Source organism: Aedes aegypti, chromosome 2 (genome assembly GCF_002204515.2).
Source record: "Aedes aegypti strain LVP_AGWG chromosome 2, AaegL5.0 Primary Assembly, whole genome shotgun sequence".
In the NCBI taxonomy this organism is placed as follows: Eukaryota; Metazoa; Arthropoda; class Insecta; order Diptera; family Culicidae; genus Aedes; species Aedes aegypti.
In genome coordinates this window covers 193,728,596-193,747,961 of record NC_035108.1, presented here as the reverse complement: position 1 = coordinate 193,747,961, position 19,366 = coordinate 193,728,596, and the positions used below count along the sequence as shown (strand labels likewise).

Below are 19,366 nucleotides of genomic sequence, written 5' to 3'. Positions count from 1 at the left end.
CGGTAAGCCCAGTATCCAGAATGTCGCCAACGCTGGAACAGTTCGATGGGCGGGGCATATTGTGAGAATTCCGGACAGCAATCCTGCTAAAATGATGTTCACCGCGAGTCCAGCCGGTACAAGACAAAGAGGGGCACAATGACCTAAGTGGTTTGACCAAGTGAGGCAAAATCTTAGAAATGTGCGACAATCGAGAAACTGGAGGCAAGCAGCCATGGACTGAGTTTGTAGGATTAACATTGTGGCACAGGTCATGTCTTGAAGGACGTAGCACAATCAAAAGTAAAGTAAGTATTCGGATTCGAAACGTCCAGATAATTTGAACCAACACGGTATGGGTTGACATTAATCAACCATGTATAAAATGCTCGGTAATATTTGAGATTATACCGTTTTGATTCATATTACGGACAGCTTCAAATTCCGGACACTCTTCTTTGTATGGGAAACATTTCACACGAAATGTTCCAATTTTTGCCGTTCAAAAGTTCTCAATTTCAAGGATCGTTTTAGTAAGCTTTTTCCATAAATATCTTTGAAAATTTATAATGCCCAACTACCTTAGATGTCTCTTTAGTGGTTTGACGATTTCATTTGATGATTTGACTGTTCCATTAATGATTATCATGAGCTGTCCGGAATTCGAATCAAAGTGTCCAGAATATGAGGCAAAAGTAAGGAAGCGTCCGGAATAAGAATCTTAAAAAGGCCCAACGTTTTGATTTATTCAAAATTATTCGCTTCCGCATATTCTTTATCCACCATTCAAAAGTTAAGGCCTTCCGACGATCGATTACGCTAAGAAATCATACAGAATGATTTATTTTATATTCTCTATGCTGGGTTATACTTCACGGAGGCCTTAAGTGTCCGTAATTAATTATTTTCAGCAATTCCTTTTTTAATACCAAAAGCCTTTTTCTTAGTTCATCATTGGCAGAACTGATGTGAGGCATGAATCTTCTGTAAGATTATCCATAATCATGCAAATCATTACCATTGCATCAAAATTCGAATTCTTAAAAAAAAAAAAAGGATTTTATAAGCTCATGAATATAAGCACCATGGGAAGCACCATTCATGCTTTAAAAATATATCAATAAAGAATGTTGATTCCAATTTTTTATGAGGCAGGTCATGTCTATCAATGTCACCCCGTTTTACGATACTTGCCAGAATAAAAATATTCAAAACAAGTCGTCTCCCAGTACATCTCAAAGCCAATAAAACAAAACTTACGTGCATATCTCCGCTTTCACCAACTGCCGCGATTCCTCGTGATTTACGATGTACATCCAGTTGCCTAGTAGCACAGCAAACGAGACAAAACTACTTCAGTCACATGAACCAAACAACGGCAGAGATAAGGCATCGTTACTCACCTTTGGTGTTCAGAGCTGCCTGCGGCGTAACGTACATCTCACGCGTCTGGCAAAGTTCTGTCCGGCCTTCGGTGACTTGGCGCTTCTGACGTGACCGAGTTACGGCCTCGTGAAATACCGTTTCGTTCACCAACCGAAATGGCGATGGCTTCACTTCCAATTCGGGTGGTAACTTGAAGGGAGATGGCGAAGGAGTTGGTCCAGCCACTCGATGGTAGCTGAAACCTCTTGCTGGGGTCTGCTTTTGAGTGAGGTCACGTGCAAATCGTCTCAACCATTCCGCTGGACTAAATGGTGTCGCTGGTTGAGGATAGAAATAGCCTGTGGCTCCGGACGAGCTGGTCGTTTGAGGATTGTGATTCACCGGAGGTCTCACGTACGTGTGATAATTGAACGAATACTGAGGCTTTGGGATGTAGATGGGCTGAGGAACGGGCATTGGTGGGGGTTTCTGGTCAAAGGTCACGGTGTTGTCATTCTGTTGGTAATGCTGCTGCTGCTGTTTGGGTAGGTCATAGCTGTAGCCTTGATATGGGACCTTATGCGGTTGAGGCCCATAACTGCCACTAGTGGCCATTGAGGGGCCATAAAAATGGTGATAATGATGATGGTGATGCTCTTCCTCCCATTCGCGATTCACGTTGAATTCCACACGTTCTTCGTTGGCGAGAATCCGCTGGTAGCCCAATTGCTCAACCAGACGCTGGATCAAATGACTAAAGTCGACAAAAAAGTTAAGATGAATGAGCAGTACAATCAGCAAAATGTGAGCAAACACACAACTATCTCCACTTCACGATGCTGACTGGGCCATTTACGACAAATTTGTATAAATCGGTCATGGCGTTCTTTTTGTCAGGGCTGAAAGCAGGTTTCTTTTTTTGTTACATTTTTTTAAAGAGTCTCGAAAGTTCTACAGTTTTTAAGTCTGTTTTGCAAGCAAAATAATCTCTAAAGCCATTTTTTTCTGACCAAGTTTTCTTTTAATATTTGGTACTTTCTTTGTCTATTTGTTTAATTTGTTTTCACCAACAGACAATACGTCCTAATGATGTGTGGTAACTTAAATTTACAACAATATAGGTAAAGATATACAAAAATAAAACAATATGTAATAAAATTCAAACAATTCTTCGAGCGAGTATTTTCGCGAAATTACGGCGGATTGTATGTCTTGGAAGATGACAGTCGAACGCTGATGCAACTCTGTTGAGCACGCGTTAAAAAGCTTAAAAGTTTATTCAAAACCCAGTTTTCATACATAATTAAGCTGAGTAGCATGCTCGTTTCAAGTAGAGTCGTAGCTCCAAGAAAAAAAAGAATAACAAGAAGAGCATTACCTAACCTGTTTTTAGTGTTAGCCTCAAAACTCAACAAATTGAGTGCTAATAAGGTGAAAAACTCATTCTACTACGTAAAATCAAGATGGCGTCAAAATCCAAGATGACCGCCAGATTCTTTCCCTTAAATTAATACTCTTATTCTTCACTCCACTCGAAGAAAACGCCAACGATTGAAAACTTGTTTATTTGTTGTACAAAAATGATGTTGAAATCGTCATATATGTCAAAATCGTAGAACATGATTTTGAAGATCGTTAATTTCATAGGTTTTTCTTAGTTTTGAGCGGTACGCGAATTATGAAAATAAACGGGTTTTCAGACGAAATTAAGGCGAAGTAGGCCGTCATTGAAATTTGTACGCGTCGTTGATGATTGTTGCTAATTCATCTCACGATTTTGAATCAAAGAAAATCAGTTGGTTTTGCACTGACACAGCTGAAAAAGTATCAGCATACTTTATGCATGTTAGCGCGTACAGTGATACTTTTTCAAGTCAATGTAAACTATCAAGATTGAGTTTTTGTCACTTTGAAATGCAAGCTGAAAAGTCATCATTGTTGCCAAAACGAATGACGGGCTACTAAGCCTTAAATATGGCGGAAAATTCAAAATTGCCACCAATATGTTTTTAGCTTGAAATGAAAGCTACATCCTTCTTTTTTATAGTTCTAATTAACCTTTTTTATTTGTTGGTTACTTATTAGTTCAAGCTTAGCCTCATTTAGTCTACTTTTACAGGTATTATGTATCTACTTATTCGCTACCAGCCCTGTTTTTCTCATGAATCACTCACATTTCGTCAACATCTGAATGGGAACCATGACGCAGCAAATGACCGAAAAATTACTTACGTCGGATATTCGGGATTTTGCTCGCAAAACGTCTTCCCAGGGGAAGCACACTTTGGCGTGATTCCGGGTGGAGCCGGAACATACGTACATGGCACCTGGCCGTAAAGTCCGCAATTCTTTTGGAACTGTTGTTGTTGCTGTTGTTGTGGAGGCGATGCTGATATCAGCTGAAGCACGCATAGCTGTTTATAAAATATATTAACATTAGTTCAGTCTATTCATCTGTCAATTAGTTATAGATCCACTTACGACTGCTGCCGCTGATATGCTATTGCTATCGGTAATCATTTTAATCTACTCGCGTGCCAACCACGAGAAATTGCGAGACCCGGACAGTGTGTTGGAGTAGATCGGTTCTCGATGCACAATTATTCAACTTTTCTAAATCAAACTCTGTGATTGATTATGGATTTAGGCGAACACGCATTAAATTCGGACGCAGCTGCTTCAAAGTTAATATTTAAATGTTGAGCCTCTGATAATCTGAAACGAGAAATAAATTGAAATGTCGACCATATTTAGTTGAATTCAGTTTTTTTTTAATATCTCTCATCATCAACATACATCATTAACATAGCCAATGTATGATGAACTAAATTTGGGAAATTCAATATCCTGTGACTTTTTAATATTCAAGTGAAAAGCAAATCGTGAAAGTTTCATTAAGACTAACAGTGTGATTTTTACACATACACTCCCGTGGGGCCAGCCCCTAAAACACATACAGAAGTGTTTTGTCCACATCTCCGGTCATTTATGACTAAGCTTAAGCTCATTCGAAAGGCAATAAGCTAATCTTATCTCGTGAGCGGTTTGATAAAAACGTTTTTGGTTAACTAAATTTTTACTCAAAGTTGTGACATTTTTCATAAATTACACATTAGACCTGTTCATATTTAAAAAAAATGTCTGGAAATCTACCGGTCAAGCAGTATTTGGAATTCTCATGCCAAAAACAATATCTGGTCAAATTTTCAGCTCATTTGAGAAAGATTTCAGTATGCTTCAAGTTGAAAATGTGTTTTGGGCTTATTTCAAGATTTGAAAAATCAAAATTAGCATGTGGAAAATCAAAACCACTTGCTATTACCACTATTTGAAAGCTAATTCTATTTTGTTAAAGTTTGTTAAACACGCTAATAAGATTAAATTGAGTTTTAACATTGTTTGATCCAAATTTGTTCTCCACAGTACCCAGAAATTGCAGTTTTCTCAATACACATGGTATATAAAACACCCATTGGCATTATTTTATCAGGCCTTAGTCAACGGGAATCAAACATAATACATTTGTGAATTTATTTACCATCAACAGGTTACATGTTGCTTAAGGTTATAAATTACAATAAATGCCCAAAGATCGAACACCGCATCGTAACCTGATGATAGTTAAATCATGCATGACACATGTACCGAAAACTAATAAATTGAACAAGTTAGCATTGCTTTTTCTTTGCGAGTGATGATTATTTTGATCGCATTTCACTGATCATTTAGAACGATTTGAAAACAATCATCATCATCGACTGCGAAAAGGCAATGCTAACGTGTTCATTTTTTTGTATCCTTTGAAGCTCACGGTGGTGCTCTTGGCTCACCCACAGTGGATTTTCAAATGTGCTTCATAATAACCTAGTTTTTACAATTTATTTTCGTAAGATAAACGGTAGCTTTGAACGGGATTGACTTTCAGATATGCATAGTCATCATGCCTGGAAATTAAACATCCGAAATTTTCATGCAGGCATGCTTTTCAGTGAAAACGTTTCCCGAAAAAAGACATTTTCAAGAACCTCAAGATACAAACCACACCAAACTATGTTATAACTTGCTCCAATCATAAAATAGTGTTCGACAAAAGTTCGTAGAATTGGATAAACTACTATGTAGAGGTATTTCCGATAAATTTCGATGTTTCGTTCGGTAGTTATGATTTTTTAAAGCTTGAAAATAACTTAAAAGCACGTAATTGATTTGAAGCACACCTAAATTTACTCTAAATTGAGTGAAATGTTTTCCAGAAGTTCATTTCGCAATGAAATGACAAGGTATTGGTTGACTGGGGAGTTTCCAGACATTTTTGAAAATATGAATAGGTCTAATAACACATTGAAAACATGGCTAATTTTCCCAGCATTGGATCGATAATTTTTAGAAGGTATGGCATTAGAACCGTAATTTCATAATTGAAGAGCGACTGCAAAATTTTGGCAAAACAATCTGAAAACTGAAAAACTTAACCTTCGGGCTGTCGCGCTGTTGTACTTTGTACAACAGCTGTGATTTATATGCTATCATTTTAGAACAAAGATATCTATCGACACCAATTTAAAATGTGTTCCTCAAGAATCTTCTTAAGAACAATACTAGACGGTTTTTATTTACAGTATAGCCCTTTATAATGCGGTAAAATCAACAAATGTACATAGAAGTCGCATAATAATGAACGCACTATACACGGTTCGAGTAGATTACAAATTGAAATCGATGTATTTCAAATCTAAATAATTCAGAAATATGGGGTCTTCAGTAAAGTTGTTCTGGAGGTGGAGCGCTATCTGATGGTTCCTAATTAATATTCAGAATTTGACCGCTAGGTGGCACTAGTGCATGAAACTTTTACTTTTGTTTTGCAAATATTTCAGCAGCAGCCTTTTCGACGAAGTTGTTCAATAACTCAAGGGCTATCATTGTTCGAGCAAGTTAATTCAAAATTTTCCCACCAGACGGCGCTAGCGAGCATGATACTTTTGATTTTCCAAATATCTATGGAGCCTGTACACTAAGAAAGATGGCATTGTTAAAAAAAAAATCTTTGGTAATTTTTTTCAGTAGCTCAAGGACTATCATTATTCTAGGCAAGAGATTCAAGATTTTGCCACCAGGCCGCGCTAGTGGGCATAAAACTTTTGTTTTGCGAATATTTCAAGACCATGCCCACTTAGAAAGATGGCTTCTTTGGTAAAGTTGAGATTAGAGTTTATGGCACCATGCGGCGCTGGTGAGCATGACATTTTTATTTTGCAAATATCTCAGGATCCTGATTCTTGACCATTAATAAAGATGGCATATTCGGCAAAGTTGCTCAGCAGCTTGAGGATCATCAATAATTTAGTCAATCTTCAATTGAAAGGCCCAAATAAAGACAGTCTTTGAGCTACTGACCAACTCTACCGAAGACGCTATCTTTCGAAGTGGTCAGAATTTTGAAATATTCGCAAAACAAAAGTTTTATGCCCACTAACGCTGCCTGGAGATAAATTTTTGAATCAACTGTCTCTAACAATCATAATCCTTCAGCTATTGAACATCTTTGCAGAAGACGCCATCTTTCTAAGTGGTCAGGTTCCTGAGGTATCCGTAAAACTGTTTCATGCACACTAGTGGCAAAATTTCCAATTTATTGGCTAAAATAATGATAGCCTCAAGGTATTGAACAATTTTGCCGAAGGTGGCATCCATTTAAGTTGTCATCTAAAGTGTCCTAAGATATCCGCAAAACAAAAGTGTCATGCTCATTAGCGGCACCAGGCAGGCCAAATCTCGAAGATGCCATCATTCTAAGTACTCAGGCTCTTGAGATATTTGCAAAACAAAACTTTCATGTACACTAGCGCCACCTGGTGGTGGAATTCTGAAACTGAATAATCACGGTATTTATTTATATTTTTAGTTGGTGTTACATCAATTAATATGATAAATCCTCGTTAACGATGTTACTCCAATTTACTCGGTCTATGGCTGTGTCCCTCCAACTTCGATTTTGGCCCACGCTCTCCAGATCTTGTTGCACCTGATCAAGCCACCTCTCTCGCTGTGCTCCCCGCCATCTTGTGCCAACCGGATTCGAAGCGAACACCATCTTTGCAGGATTGTTGTCCGGTCGTCTTGCAACATGCCCTGCCAAGCGCACCCTTCCGGCTTTCGCAACCTTCGCCGTAGAGCCTTGCGAGCTCGTAGTTTATTCTCCGCCGCCACACACCGTTCTCCTGTACACCGCCAAAGATGGTCCTAAGCACCCTTCGTTCGAACACTCCAAGTGCTTGCAGGTGCTCTTCCAGCATGGTCCATGCTTCATGTGCATAGAGGATCACCGGTCTTATGAGCGTTTTGTACATGGTACATTTGGTGTGGGTGTGAATCTTTCTCGACCGCAGCTTCTTCTGGAGCCCATACTAGACGTGACTTCCACTGATGATGCGTCTCCGTATTTCACGACTAATGTTGTTATCAGCCGTTAACAAGGATCCGAGGTAGACGAACTCATCAACCACCTCAAAAGTATCCACGTCTATCATTCGCGAAGCCAACAAATTGGCTAGATTTTGTGAAAATCGTTCCTCGGTTATTGAACCCGGATCTCCACATGACACTTTCTAGCGCAATGTTGAACAATAGGCACGAAAGTCCATCACCCTGTCGAAGTCCCCGGCGGGATTCGAACGAACTGGAATGTTCGCCAGAAATCTTCACGCTATTCTGCACACCGTTTATCGTTGCTTTTATTAATCTTGTGAGCTTCCCGGGAGAGCTGTACTTGTCCATGATTTTCCATAGCTCTTCGCGGTCGATGCTATCATAAGCCGCTTTGAAATCGATGAACAAGTGATGCGTTGGGACTTGGTATTCACGGCATTTCTGGAGGATTTGCCGTACAGTGAAGATTTGGTCCGTTGTCGAGCGACCGTTGATGAAACCAGCTTGATAACTTCCCACAAACTCATTTGCTATGGTGCTGGACGACAGAAGATAATCTGGGATACACACTTAAATTATTTTACGGATTCCTGTGAAATCTCAACAGCTGAACAGTTCGGTGAAATAAATTAACGGAGTACGGTAAATTTTTACAGTATTCGGTAAAAGATCACCGGTATCCGTAAAATTGCGACGAAATTACGGTGTTATATTTCACCGAACTGTTCAGCTGATGATGTTACGGTGAAATTCACCGATTTCAGGTAAAATTAGCGTAATGTGTAGCACTTTGTAGGCGGCATTCAGAATGGTGATCGCACGATAGTTTTCACATTCCAGTTTGTCGCCCTTCTTGTAGATGGGGCATATGACCCCTTGCTTCCACTCCTCCGGCAGCTGTTCCGTTTCCCAGATTCTGACAATCAGCTGGTGCAGACAGGCGGCCAACCTCACCGGGCCCATTTTGATGAATTCAGCTCCAATACTATCCTTATCAGCGGTCTTGTTGATGGCACCTTTAACTTTCCTCAATGTGGGCAGGTTGGTTTCCTTCATCCGCCGTGCTGACTTCCTCCGCTGTCGTGATCATCTGCGCCTGTGTTCTCCGTGTCATTCAGGTGTTCATCGTAGTACTGCTTCCACCTTTTCAATCACCTCACGTCTGTCCGTCAGGATGCTTCCGTCTTTATCCCCTAAACATTTCGGCTCGCGACACGATGTCTTTTCGGGATGCGTTAAGCTTCTCGCGTTTCTTGTGAACGATGCAGCTGTTCCATTTCTTCACATTCCGCTTTTTGTCCCGGAATAGGCGGGTTTGCTGCTTTCGTTTTCTTTTAATCGCTCCACGTTTTGTCGCGTTCCTTTCTGCAGCATTGCAGCTCGTGCTGCATCCTTCTCCTCCAAAACCTGTCTGCATTCTTCGTCGAACCTATCGTTACATGTCCTCCTTCCCACGTACCCGACGATGCTCTCGGCTGCGTTGTTGATGGCTGCTTTTATGTTGCTTCAGCAGTCCTCAAGAGGGGCTTCGTCAAGCTCATCCTCTTCCGGCAACACTACCTCGAGATGCTGCGCGTATGCGGCGGCGAAGTTCGGCTGGGCCAGTCGCGCTAGATTATACCGTGGCGGGCGTCGATACCTTACATTGTTGATGACGGATAGTTTTGGGCGCAGTTTCACCATCACCAGGTAGTGGTCGGAATCAATGTTAGCGCCACGATAGGTTCTGACGTCGGTTATATCGGAGAAGTGCCGTCACTCGATCAAAACGTGGTCGATTTGTAATTCCGTATGCTGTGGCGATCTCCAGTTGTATCGATATGGGAGGCTGTGCTGGAAGTAGGTGCTGCGAATGGCCATGTTTTTGGAGGCGACAAAATCTATCAGTCGTAGGCCGTTTTCGTTTGTCAGCCGGTGGGCTGACATTCCAATCGTCGGCCTGAACTCCTCCTCCTGGTCAACCTGAGCATTCAAATCTCCTATGGTGATCTTGACGTCGTGGGCAGCGGTCGTACTCGCGTTCGAGTTGCGCGTAAAATGCGTCCTTGTCATCATCAGTGCTTCCGGAGTGAGTGCTATGCACGTTTATGGTGCTGAAGTTGAAGAACCGGCCTTTGAGCCTCAACTCGCGCATTTTTTCGTTGATCGCCACCACCTTATCACTATAAAAGCCGTTCCCAGCTCACGTGTGTTGCCGCAGCTCTAGTAGATGATATGGTTACCATCACGGCATGTCAGCCCTGGTTCTTCTGAACAACTTTGTCGAAGATGGTTTTTCAATACTAAACACTTCAGTCGTCGCACTGTTGTATTTTGTACAACACTGTTGAAAAAACCTCGCTTTTCATTCACAGCAGCAGCGTGGTGGTTCTGACGGTGGAAAACCGCGCGACGACTTGAAGGTTAATCTAGATCACGAGATATGAAAAACCCAGGGTGTTGTACAAAGTACAATGCAAGACTATTCGCGTTACAAAAATTCGCGCGACGATCGAAAGGTTAATAATTAAAACAAGAACAGAAGACCCTCCACATCTCGAAGGGACATTGAGATAAGGAGAGATCGAGACAAAGAACAGAATTTTAATGAATACTAGATTGGAATTCACACCATTACCAGGAAAATAATAAACAAACAGACGTAATTTCGTGTTCCCAATACATTTTGAATCACTTACTGTCCTGTAACCAGGACTGTTGAAGGTCATCACGTGACCACGTGAATATCACGTGACTTTGACATTTGAATATTGCTAATATCATCCTACTGCGTGGAAAAAGTCATCGGAAAATGTTTTTCCCGGTGACCTATTCCGAATTACTATCGGTTAGCAATATTTGCTGATATTATATTTCGCATGGTAGAGAGCTACAAGCATTTTAGATTTCCCAAAATTTTGACATTTAACAGCACTTACTAGTAGTAACCTTTGCAATGGACATATCGGACTGATAATCAAATAATTTGATTGGCTACTAGCACCACCTTGGGAGAGTTTTCCAAACTACTATGTTTCTTGGCGAATAGATCTCCATCAGTTGAACACTTTTGTCGAAGACACCAGTTTTATATCTCGTCACTTGACTGAGATATTAACAAATAAAATTGTTATACAGTAGCACCACAGTAGTGAATGTTTTCCGAACTAATAAAATTTTACGCGAATAGATCTCATTTAGTTGTTCAACTTTGTCAAAGATATCAATTGTTTCGTACGTTGTTTCTGCATACGCATTTGTCGGAGTCTGTGAGCCACCTGATGAGTCAATTCTGAAGTAAAATCTTTACCATGTGGACGTCAGCAGTCCTGTGATCAACTTTGTAGAAGACAGTATTCTTCTAAACCTCTTTATTTTCAAGATATTTGCACTACAAGTACTATGCTATTTATAGGACGCTGGGCGTTTGGAGCATCTGTCCTGTTTTGAGGACGCTCGGCGGATATGGGTTAACCATTTCACCCTTGGAAGTAGGCGCGTATTCTGGAGAAACGTCATTTCTTTCATTTTTGTCGCGTTTAGTGACAGTTTTAAATCCCACTTTTAAGGAGAGAGTTGTGAATTCAGAGATTCACCCTTTCTTTTGTTCGTGGTTGCAACCATGTAAAGTGAATAAACGAAGGAAGAAAATACATTCTAAGAGGTTTTTTTTTTCAAGACGCTGTCAAAGAAGGATTACCACCGTCAGCTTTTACTAACGGGTCCAACGAATAATTTAAGAGACGGGTCGAACAAGGAACAAGGATCGTGAAGGGATCAATAGTACTGAAGAGAACTGTTTTTGTAGCACTAAAAAGTACTGTTTTATTGCTTTAGGTAGTTTTAAAAATTTCCAACAGCAGAGGCACGGCACGAAGGTACGATGGGCATTCCAACTTAGTTCTATTACCCTCCGTTATATGATAGATGGAGGCGCGTCGATCGTAGCAAGCTTCTTTTTAAACAGTCAATAGCCTTCTAGCATTAAGAGTTAATTTTCTCTTTGTTTTAAATATGTAATTATTTTAGTTGTAACGTCTGTTTGTCTGTAAGGATATGCTTGCAAAAACTTCCACATTGATTTTTTTTTTTCAATAAATTAAAATAAATGTTCGATGTTAAATTTCCAAATGCACGTGTATCAAAGCTACCCAAAGCAAACAAAACGATGATCACGGTCACGTTCAACCGCCTCCGACACGAAAAAAATAAATAGGGGAAGTGGTGGTAAAATGAACAGGGGTGGTAAAATGAACACCGTGCCTTTTACCGAGAAAAAACAAATTTCGATGATTTTTTTATCACGCACGGACGATTTAGAACATAAATCTGAGTGTTCGAGTTGATACATAGGTCAATTGAAGTGAAAATATCAACGAAAACTAAGATTTTAGAAAACTACGTTTGAAAATTAGAGCTGACGTTACTTTTAGCTCGGAAGACTTGAGGTTTTGCAGTGAGGCGAATATCGTTTTAATATGATGTCAAATCTGATACCTTTAGAATTCTTTTTGAATGGGTTACAACCGTTATTGGATGTATTTTCGGTGGGGCAATGAACATTTTCAAAAATATGTGTTTTGCTTACGTTGTTTGCATGGTGTTCATTTTACCACCAGCCGCTGTTCATTTTACCCACATAGTGCAGGTAAAATGAACATTTGCTTCGTTTTTTGATAGCGATGAAAACATGTGAAAATTAAGCTATTTAAGTCTGAATCCATGTAGCTGGTATAGATTACATCCCTATTTTTGATGTTAGGCGATTGAGCTATACAAATTCCTCGTTTTTCTATCAGAAACAAGATGATTTCCTTAAGGTGTTCATTTTACCACCCCTTCCCCTACAAACGATCGATTCATGCGAGAGAGAGTGCAACGATCTCTTGAACCATGCTTTGCATGGTTCATACGAATATTCGCTTCTTGCAAACTCCCGCAATTAAAGACTAAACAAACCCTTTCCCGTTTAACCTTATACGAACGACGACGCGGAAAGAAAGGTGATTCAGAAGTAACCTCTCACGATTTATTGGACACTGAGGAAGCAGTTTCCGGATTGTAATCTGTTGGTGCCACCATAATCGAGCTATAATCAGTAGGTTTCACTTTTTGCTCACATGCTTCTTGGAGCGTCTTCTGGCCACCCTCCTTGTTATAACTATTAAGTTGCTTCAATTGTAGCAAAAAGACGACTAGACAATACGTTACAACACACTTTTCATCGACACTTGCTCCCAATTGCCAATTAAAATTATAACATATCGAGATATAATTGATTACAACTGCGCCTAAGTATGTCAGCTTACCTTGAGAATAGTTTAGGAAGGGTTTCGATTGGCGAGCAACGAAAATGCAGTCAGCTTGATTCCACTGCACTGTTATTCAATCTTTACCACTCTTGATGCGCGGTACCTACCTACTACTTATAGACATGCGTAGGTATACCGTAAACTGCACATGAAGGCGAGATAGCGTAATCAAAGCGAAACACTTCATTGACCATTCTGGACAGGTGTCGTTTGAGGACATCTTTTGTACAATGGTGACCAGAGAGAATAATAAATTCAATTAGAAATTTTGAATGAGCTCCCATATTATTCGAAATGAGATAAGAGAGGTAACATCAATAACTGATATCTTAGAAGTGCTGTTATTTTCTATATTAAAGGTTTTCACAAATCAATCAAAGCGAATGATGAATTTACAATTCACCTCTATACCCTATAGCATAGTTTTCCAAACTATGGGTCGCGACCCCTAGATGAGTTAAAGACTGAAATGGGCAAAAATTGGTCGTCAAAAAATCGTTTCTTTCAGTCAAATTTTATGACACAAAAACCTTCTTATTTTCTTTTGGTAGCTTAATTCGTGTATTTAATGGAAAAAATGTTCGTTTATTATTTTGGTTGGCCACATCGGAACTGCCGTGCGTTCAGGTTAACCCCTCCCATGAAATTTTGCACAGTTGTCTCATCGACCTAATTCGCCACCTAACACCAGTCCCAAAACCACGTTGTTTGCATCGTACCACTCGATTATCTTTTTCTCATAGTAAAAGCACGCCAAATTTGTCCAAAACAGCATAGGTCTGTTTCAGGAATGGTAGCAGTCGCTTTTCCAGGCACTCCTAGACGTAGATCTCTTGGATGATGACTCCCGTAGTAATGCAAATATCTCCTTTTAACTATTGACACTTCATAACAGTATTTACATTTAATAATTTTAACCGTTTCTTGCAGTGATAAGACATTAGAATTAAGTCAATGGACCCAAATGATCAACTTTCTTGAATTAGGCATAGGCATAAGCATACATGACCGTACAGTTCATAGTTGCTACTCCGCGATTGACAAGAATAATCGAAGTTGCACAAGGAATCAATAGATGTAGCTAGGGAGTAGCCTTCCATCTTCAATGTACACTTTCGAGAACTCTAAACATTATTAAGACAATAGCAGTGCCGGCCACGTCCTTAGGTCATCTAAGGAAGGACTATTAGTGTGGCAGCCATTGTTACTAGAGACCGAGATCACCTCTGCACCTCCATGATTGTCATGGTAAGGAGTTTCGTTAGTGGGGAGGGATTACAGCTGTATGATCATGATTCATCTTGGTAAGTGAGGCGATTCATGCAACATCAGTTGAAAAACACCTATCAGTACTTCAAAGGTAACGTAAACATATGATAAGTCGACACTTTTGGCGTCGAACCATTCAAAGTTTGTTTTTTTTTTTTATAATGATTAAAATAAGGCAAATAAGGTATTTGGTTTCTATTGTTATGAAGAATATGTACATGTTTATGTCGACACTTATAGTGACGAACTGTTAAACCAATTCATATGAGTAACATTCCTACCGTTGTAATGATGAAAAATATATTTCACATTCAAAATAAAAGCATGAAACAAGCTCACCTAAGGGGCCCAGATAGCCGTAGCGGTAAACGCGCAGCTATTCGGGTTGGAAATTTTCGCGTTGGAAATTTTCTCGACTTCCCAGGGCATAGAGTATCTTCGTACCTGCCACATGATATACGCATGCAAAAATGGTCATTGGCAAAGTAAGCTCTCAGTTAATAACTGTGGAAGTGCTCATAAGAACACTAAGCTGAGAAGCAGGCTCTGTCTCAATGAGGACGTATCGCCAGAAAGAAGAAGAAGAGCTCACCTAATTGATCATCCATCCTTGACTGAGTAGCCATCGAGAAGCACACAAAACTTGTGACTTGCAAACTAAAAAGAAAAAAAAAGCTTTGGCGACAACGATAAAACGAACTGTCTGCCTGCTTGGGCTTCAGCGAAGCACTCTGATGATCAACATTCTTGAATTGGACATTTCTTTTGCCGTCAAAGTTGTGTGTTCGAAACAAACCCCTGATGCACAATATTGCTGTACCGTAATTCGGGGTGTAGTTGATCAGTGGGAGAAGTTGATCATTCGCGTACCCACTTGTATAAACTGTCAAGAGAGCTATGATTCGATTTCAATGAGCACAATTTCTGTGACGTTGTATTACCCGATGGCTGCTCTTAATGTTCCTTAGTTCGGTTTGACACTAAAGATAATTATACCATGGAAAACAGATTTTTTATGAAATGTTTGATGAACTGTTGAAGGGTTCTTCTCCAAACAATCGACTTTATAAAGACACCATTTAATTAAACTGTTTCATACATTCCAGATGTGTTCTGTGAATCCAGTTTTGAATTTGTTTAGTGGATATACCGTTTTGATTCATATTACGGACAGCTTCAAATTCCGGACACTCTACTTTGTATGGGATACATTTCACACGAAATGTTTCAATTATTGCCGTTCAAAAGTTCTTAATTTCAAGGCTCATTTAAGTAAGCTTTTCCATATATATCTTTGAAAATTTATAATGCCCAACCACCTTAGATGTCTCTTTAGTGGTTTGACGATTTCAATTGATGATTTGACTGTTCCATTATTGATTATCATGAGCTGTCCGGAATTCGATTCTAAGTGTCCGGAATATGAGGCAAAAGTGAGGAAGCGTCCGGAATAAGAATCATGAAAAGGCCACACATTTTGATTTATTTAAAATTATTCAAGTTGCGAAATCGTAATTTTTACCCACCATTCGAAAGTTAAGGGCTTTCTACGCTTGATAACGCTAAAGAATCATACAGAATTATTTATTTTGTGTGCTCTATGCAGGGTTATACTTCACTGAGACCTTAAGTGTCCGTAATATAAATCAAAACGGTACTATCATTTTCTGAAAAAAAATGTATATTTTTGCGCGTGAGTTGCTAATTTCAATGAAAATTGCATACCTTTAGGCGTTTAATGTGGTGTGTTCTGTAATTTACGACATTCAAGTTTAAAATTGACCGACAAATCATTAAGTAGTAAGATTTTTGAGACTTGATCCAGATTCGGTGACCCCAAATTTAGTAAAAAGCATATCTCTTTATTTTAGTAAACTTATCGCAATAATTGATCAACTTCACCCCGGAATCAAAAACTCCACTTTTTGATTTTTTTTAAAATGTTTTTGTTATTAGGTGAACATTTCGTCTAAATTTCGTTTATATAATTCAATAGACATCCAATCAGTACATGTTTTTTAAAATAATTGGATAATAATACATGTATTCTACAAGGAGTTACAGAACAGAATCGCTCGAAAGTGATCAACTTCACCCCATTTTAAGGTATGTTAGAAGATGTGAACAGTACATTTTGCTGTTATGAAAACTGTGAACATAACTATAAAAACTGTTTACCATTTAACCAGTTTGGAGAAAAATATATACGATATTACTGATAGCTGGCTTAAAACCTTACAACGTTCTTAAAACAATTCTGAAGTTACGTAAAAAGTTGCATATTTTTTTAGGTAAAAGCTTTTTTAATTGTAATTTTATGGCTTTCTCAGTCTTATAAATTAAAACGGCTTGTTTGGCTAAGCCCGACGTTTCGGTCCCGTGTATTGGACCTTTTTCAAGGGATAAGCAGTCAACCGTCTCTCGTCACCTAATCTTTAGGAGAGATGGAGCATCTTGTAGTGCAATTAACATTGGGTGTTGGAAATCTAGGGGAGGGACTGCTTTTTTAATGTTTATGGTTATTAGTCCTTTTAATTAATTCATTACTTTAATCTTAGAATTAATTTTCACCAGGCCCGGATTTGGGGGGTCGCCGAGGGGGCAAATGCCACGGGCCCCCCGAGGAATGAGATACAACTCAATGAATTGTTTTTACATTATTGATTTTAAATTTAAAATACAAATCCAATACGATTTCTAACAGAGATATTCTGCCATGAGATTATGTTATTTGATAGTAAGTAACTAATTCCATACGATTTTTATCTGAACTATTCAATTTCAATGAAAATGATCTTGATAAGATAAAGATACTCACTAATTCATACATTTTCTTAATTTTACCATTAGGATACTGAAACTACTATTCTATCAAACACATCTGAAATTATATCAGAAATACGATATTAACATATTTTACTGTACTCTTTTCCATTTGTGACAGATTTTTTTGATTTTGTATCAATATTTTCATGGCTCTGTTTAAATATTGGAATTTTTACTAAGAGCTTCAAATTAACCATAAACTTGACCAAAATCTACGGAATTTAAAAAATTACAGAAACTATAGCATCATCTGCAATTTGTCGAAGTGTTCTTACAAACCTTTGTGAATATCTGGACCATTTGAATTTTAAAGCAAGGGACTAAAACATGAGTTTTGGGGAAAGCTCATGCAGCTAATTCTGGAAGTTGTTAGTTGACCGAGAGTGAAGCCTAAGTGCTTTCTGAAAGCAATTGCTTCTTGTTCGCAAATACTAGTTAAATTTCCGATTAAAGTTAGACAATCGTGTGTTCCTTTCCTGTTATGAAAATTAAATTGAGTATTTCAAAGCACACAATACAGTCGCGGTAGGAACATTTTTTAACAATAAATGTAGGGAATCAGGAAATTTCCACACGATAAAAAAAATTAGTTAAACGATTTACTTATTGCTTCAATAATGACTGTCGTTTGAGTTCATATCTGCGAAAAAATAAAAAATATATGAATTTAGAATTTATTATTATTATTCAAGTCTCGATTAATCATATTGTCTTGATTTTAACTGGAACATTTCATCATGTGCTATATGCAACTTCTCAAGTATTTCATACAGATGATTTATTTTACGCAATATTCATGAAGTGATATGGGTATAGTCTAATCCGAGTAGTATTACAATTGTTTATGTTTACCGGATATTTTATTTTCATAATACTTAACTTTCCTATGCTTTGCTTTTGCCGCTCATTTTATGCCAAGGGCCCCGTCAAGAAATCTGACCCGGCCCACCCGAAGCCCAAATCCGGCACTGTTCTCATTCCAAAGTTGTTCACATCAACAATAAAGTGAGCAAAGAATGAATAATTGTGACTTTCAAATATATAATTCTTCTTAAATTCTGAAGTTTCAACTGATTTTGATTATATACATCACGCCTTGTCATCGATTCCCATCACAGACAAAGTATCGGACGACCATAAGTTTAGAATCCTTTTTGCCACTCTGTTATGTAACTTACAAGGATTCTTCAAAAAATAATCCCAGCGGGCTATAGATCCAGCTAGATATTTTTCCTAAAGTTCAAGGAATTTGTTTCTCTATAAGCACCCAAGAGATTGTTCTATAATGACGGGGTTCAGTAATCTAATGGCTTACTAAATATTCAAAAATTGCTTTTCCAAAACCTCAAAAAATTCAAGTTATGTTGTCTTTTAATAAACTATTCCCAAACTAACTGCGAAGATGTTTGACTACTATATCTTTGAATGCCGTGTGTCAGTCCTATAGACATTTTTATTTGTAAATGATGTACGTTAATAAAACAAAGGAATATAGAAAAGAGCTTGGTGAACTTTTAAGAAAACCGCCATTTTCATACCAAACTGAAGGTGGTCCGTCTTCCCCTATTTTAAACAATAAATTACACATTTGGTGAAAAAACAATAGAAAATTTGCACGAATCGCATTATTATTAGAATTATTCGTGAAAATTGGGATTAATTTCAAAAATCTGTATCAAAGCTATTTTGCAGATCTGCCCTTGTTAATTTTCTGTATTGAATATGGTGATAGTTATGTCAAAAGACCAAAACAGGCCATTTCAAAACATATCATATATAATGCGTCCCTATGGGTAAAATATGTGCAAATAATAAGTTATGTAAAGCATAATTTAAAATAAATATATTGTATTTGTAGAAAAAGTCGCACAAAAACATTTGAATGGCCTTCCATTTCCGTCAAGACTTGTAATTTGCTAGAATTTTTGCATGTGGACACCCAATATAAAACCATTTGATTTTTCAATAGAATTAATCATAGTTAATTAGTTTTCAAAGCTGCAAACATTGAATGACCAACTATCCACTGTCCATGTTTTCTTGGGGACGCACCTAGTGTAGGGGTTAGAACACACGCCTTTCACGCCGAGGACCTGTGATTGAATCCCAGCCCCGTGATTATCACTTAAAATAAAAGAGTTATAGTTCCTTCGGAAGGGAAGTAAAGCCGTTGGTCTCGAGATGAACTAGCCCAGGGCTAAAAATCT

General features: G+C 38.5%; 1 protein-coding gene across 1 annotated transcript in view; it reads right to left on the bottom strand.

Moving 5' to 3' along the window:
• LOC5573010 (protein spaetzle 5) overlaps positions 1-19,366 on the bottom strand; it is a 53,381-nt gene that overhangs the window by 14,862 nt on the left and 19,153 nt on the right. Inside the window, exons 2-5 of the mRNA XM_001654288.2 lie at positions 3,826-4,059; positions 3,577-3,758; positions 1,383-2,098; positions 1,240-1,303 (exon numbers count right to left, since the gene is read on the bottom strand). Coding sequence (XP_001654338.2) covers positions 1,240-1,303; positions 1,383-2,098; positions 3,577-3,758; positions 3,826-3,864 — 1,001 coding nt within the window. The 5' untranslated portion in view covers positions 3,865-4,059. The remainder of the gene's footprint in view (positions 1-1,239; positions 1,304-1,382; positions 2,099-3,576; positions 3,759-3,825; positions 4,060-19,366) is intronic.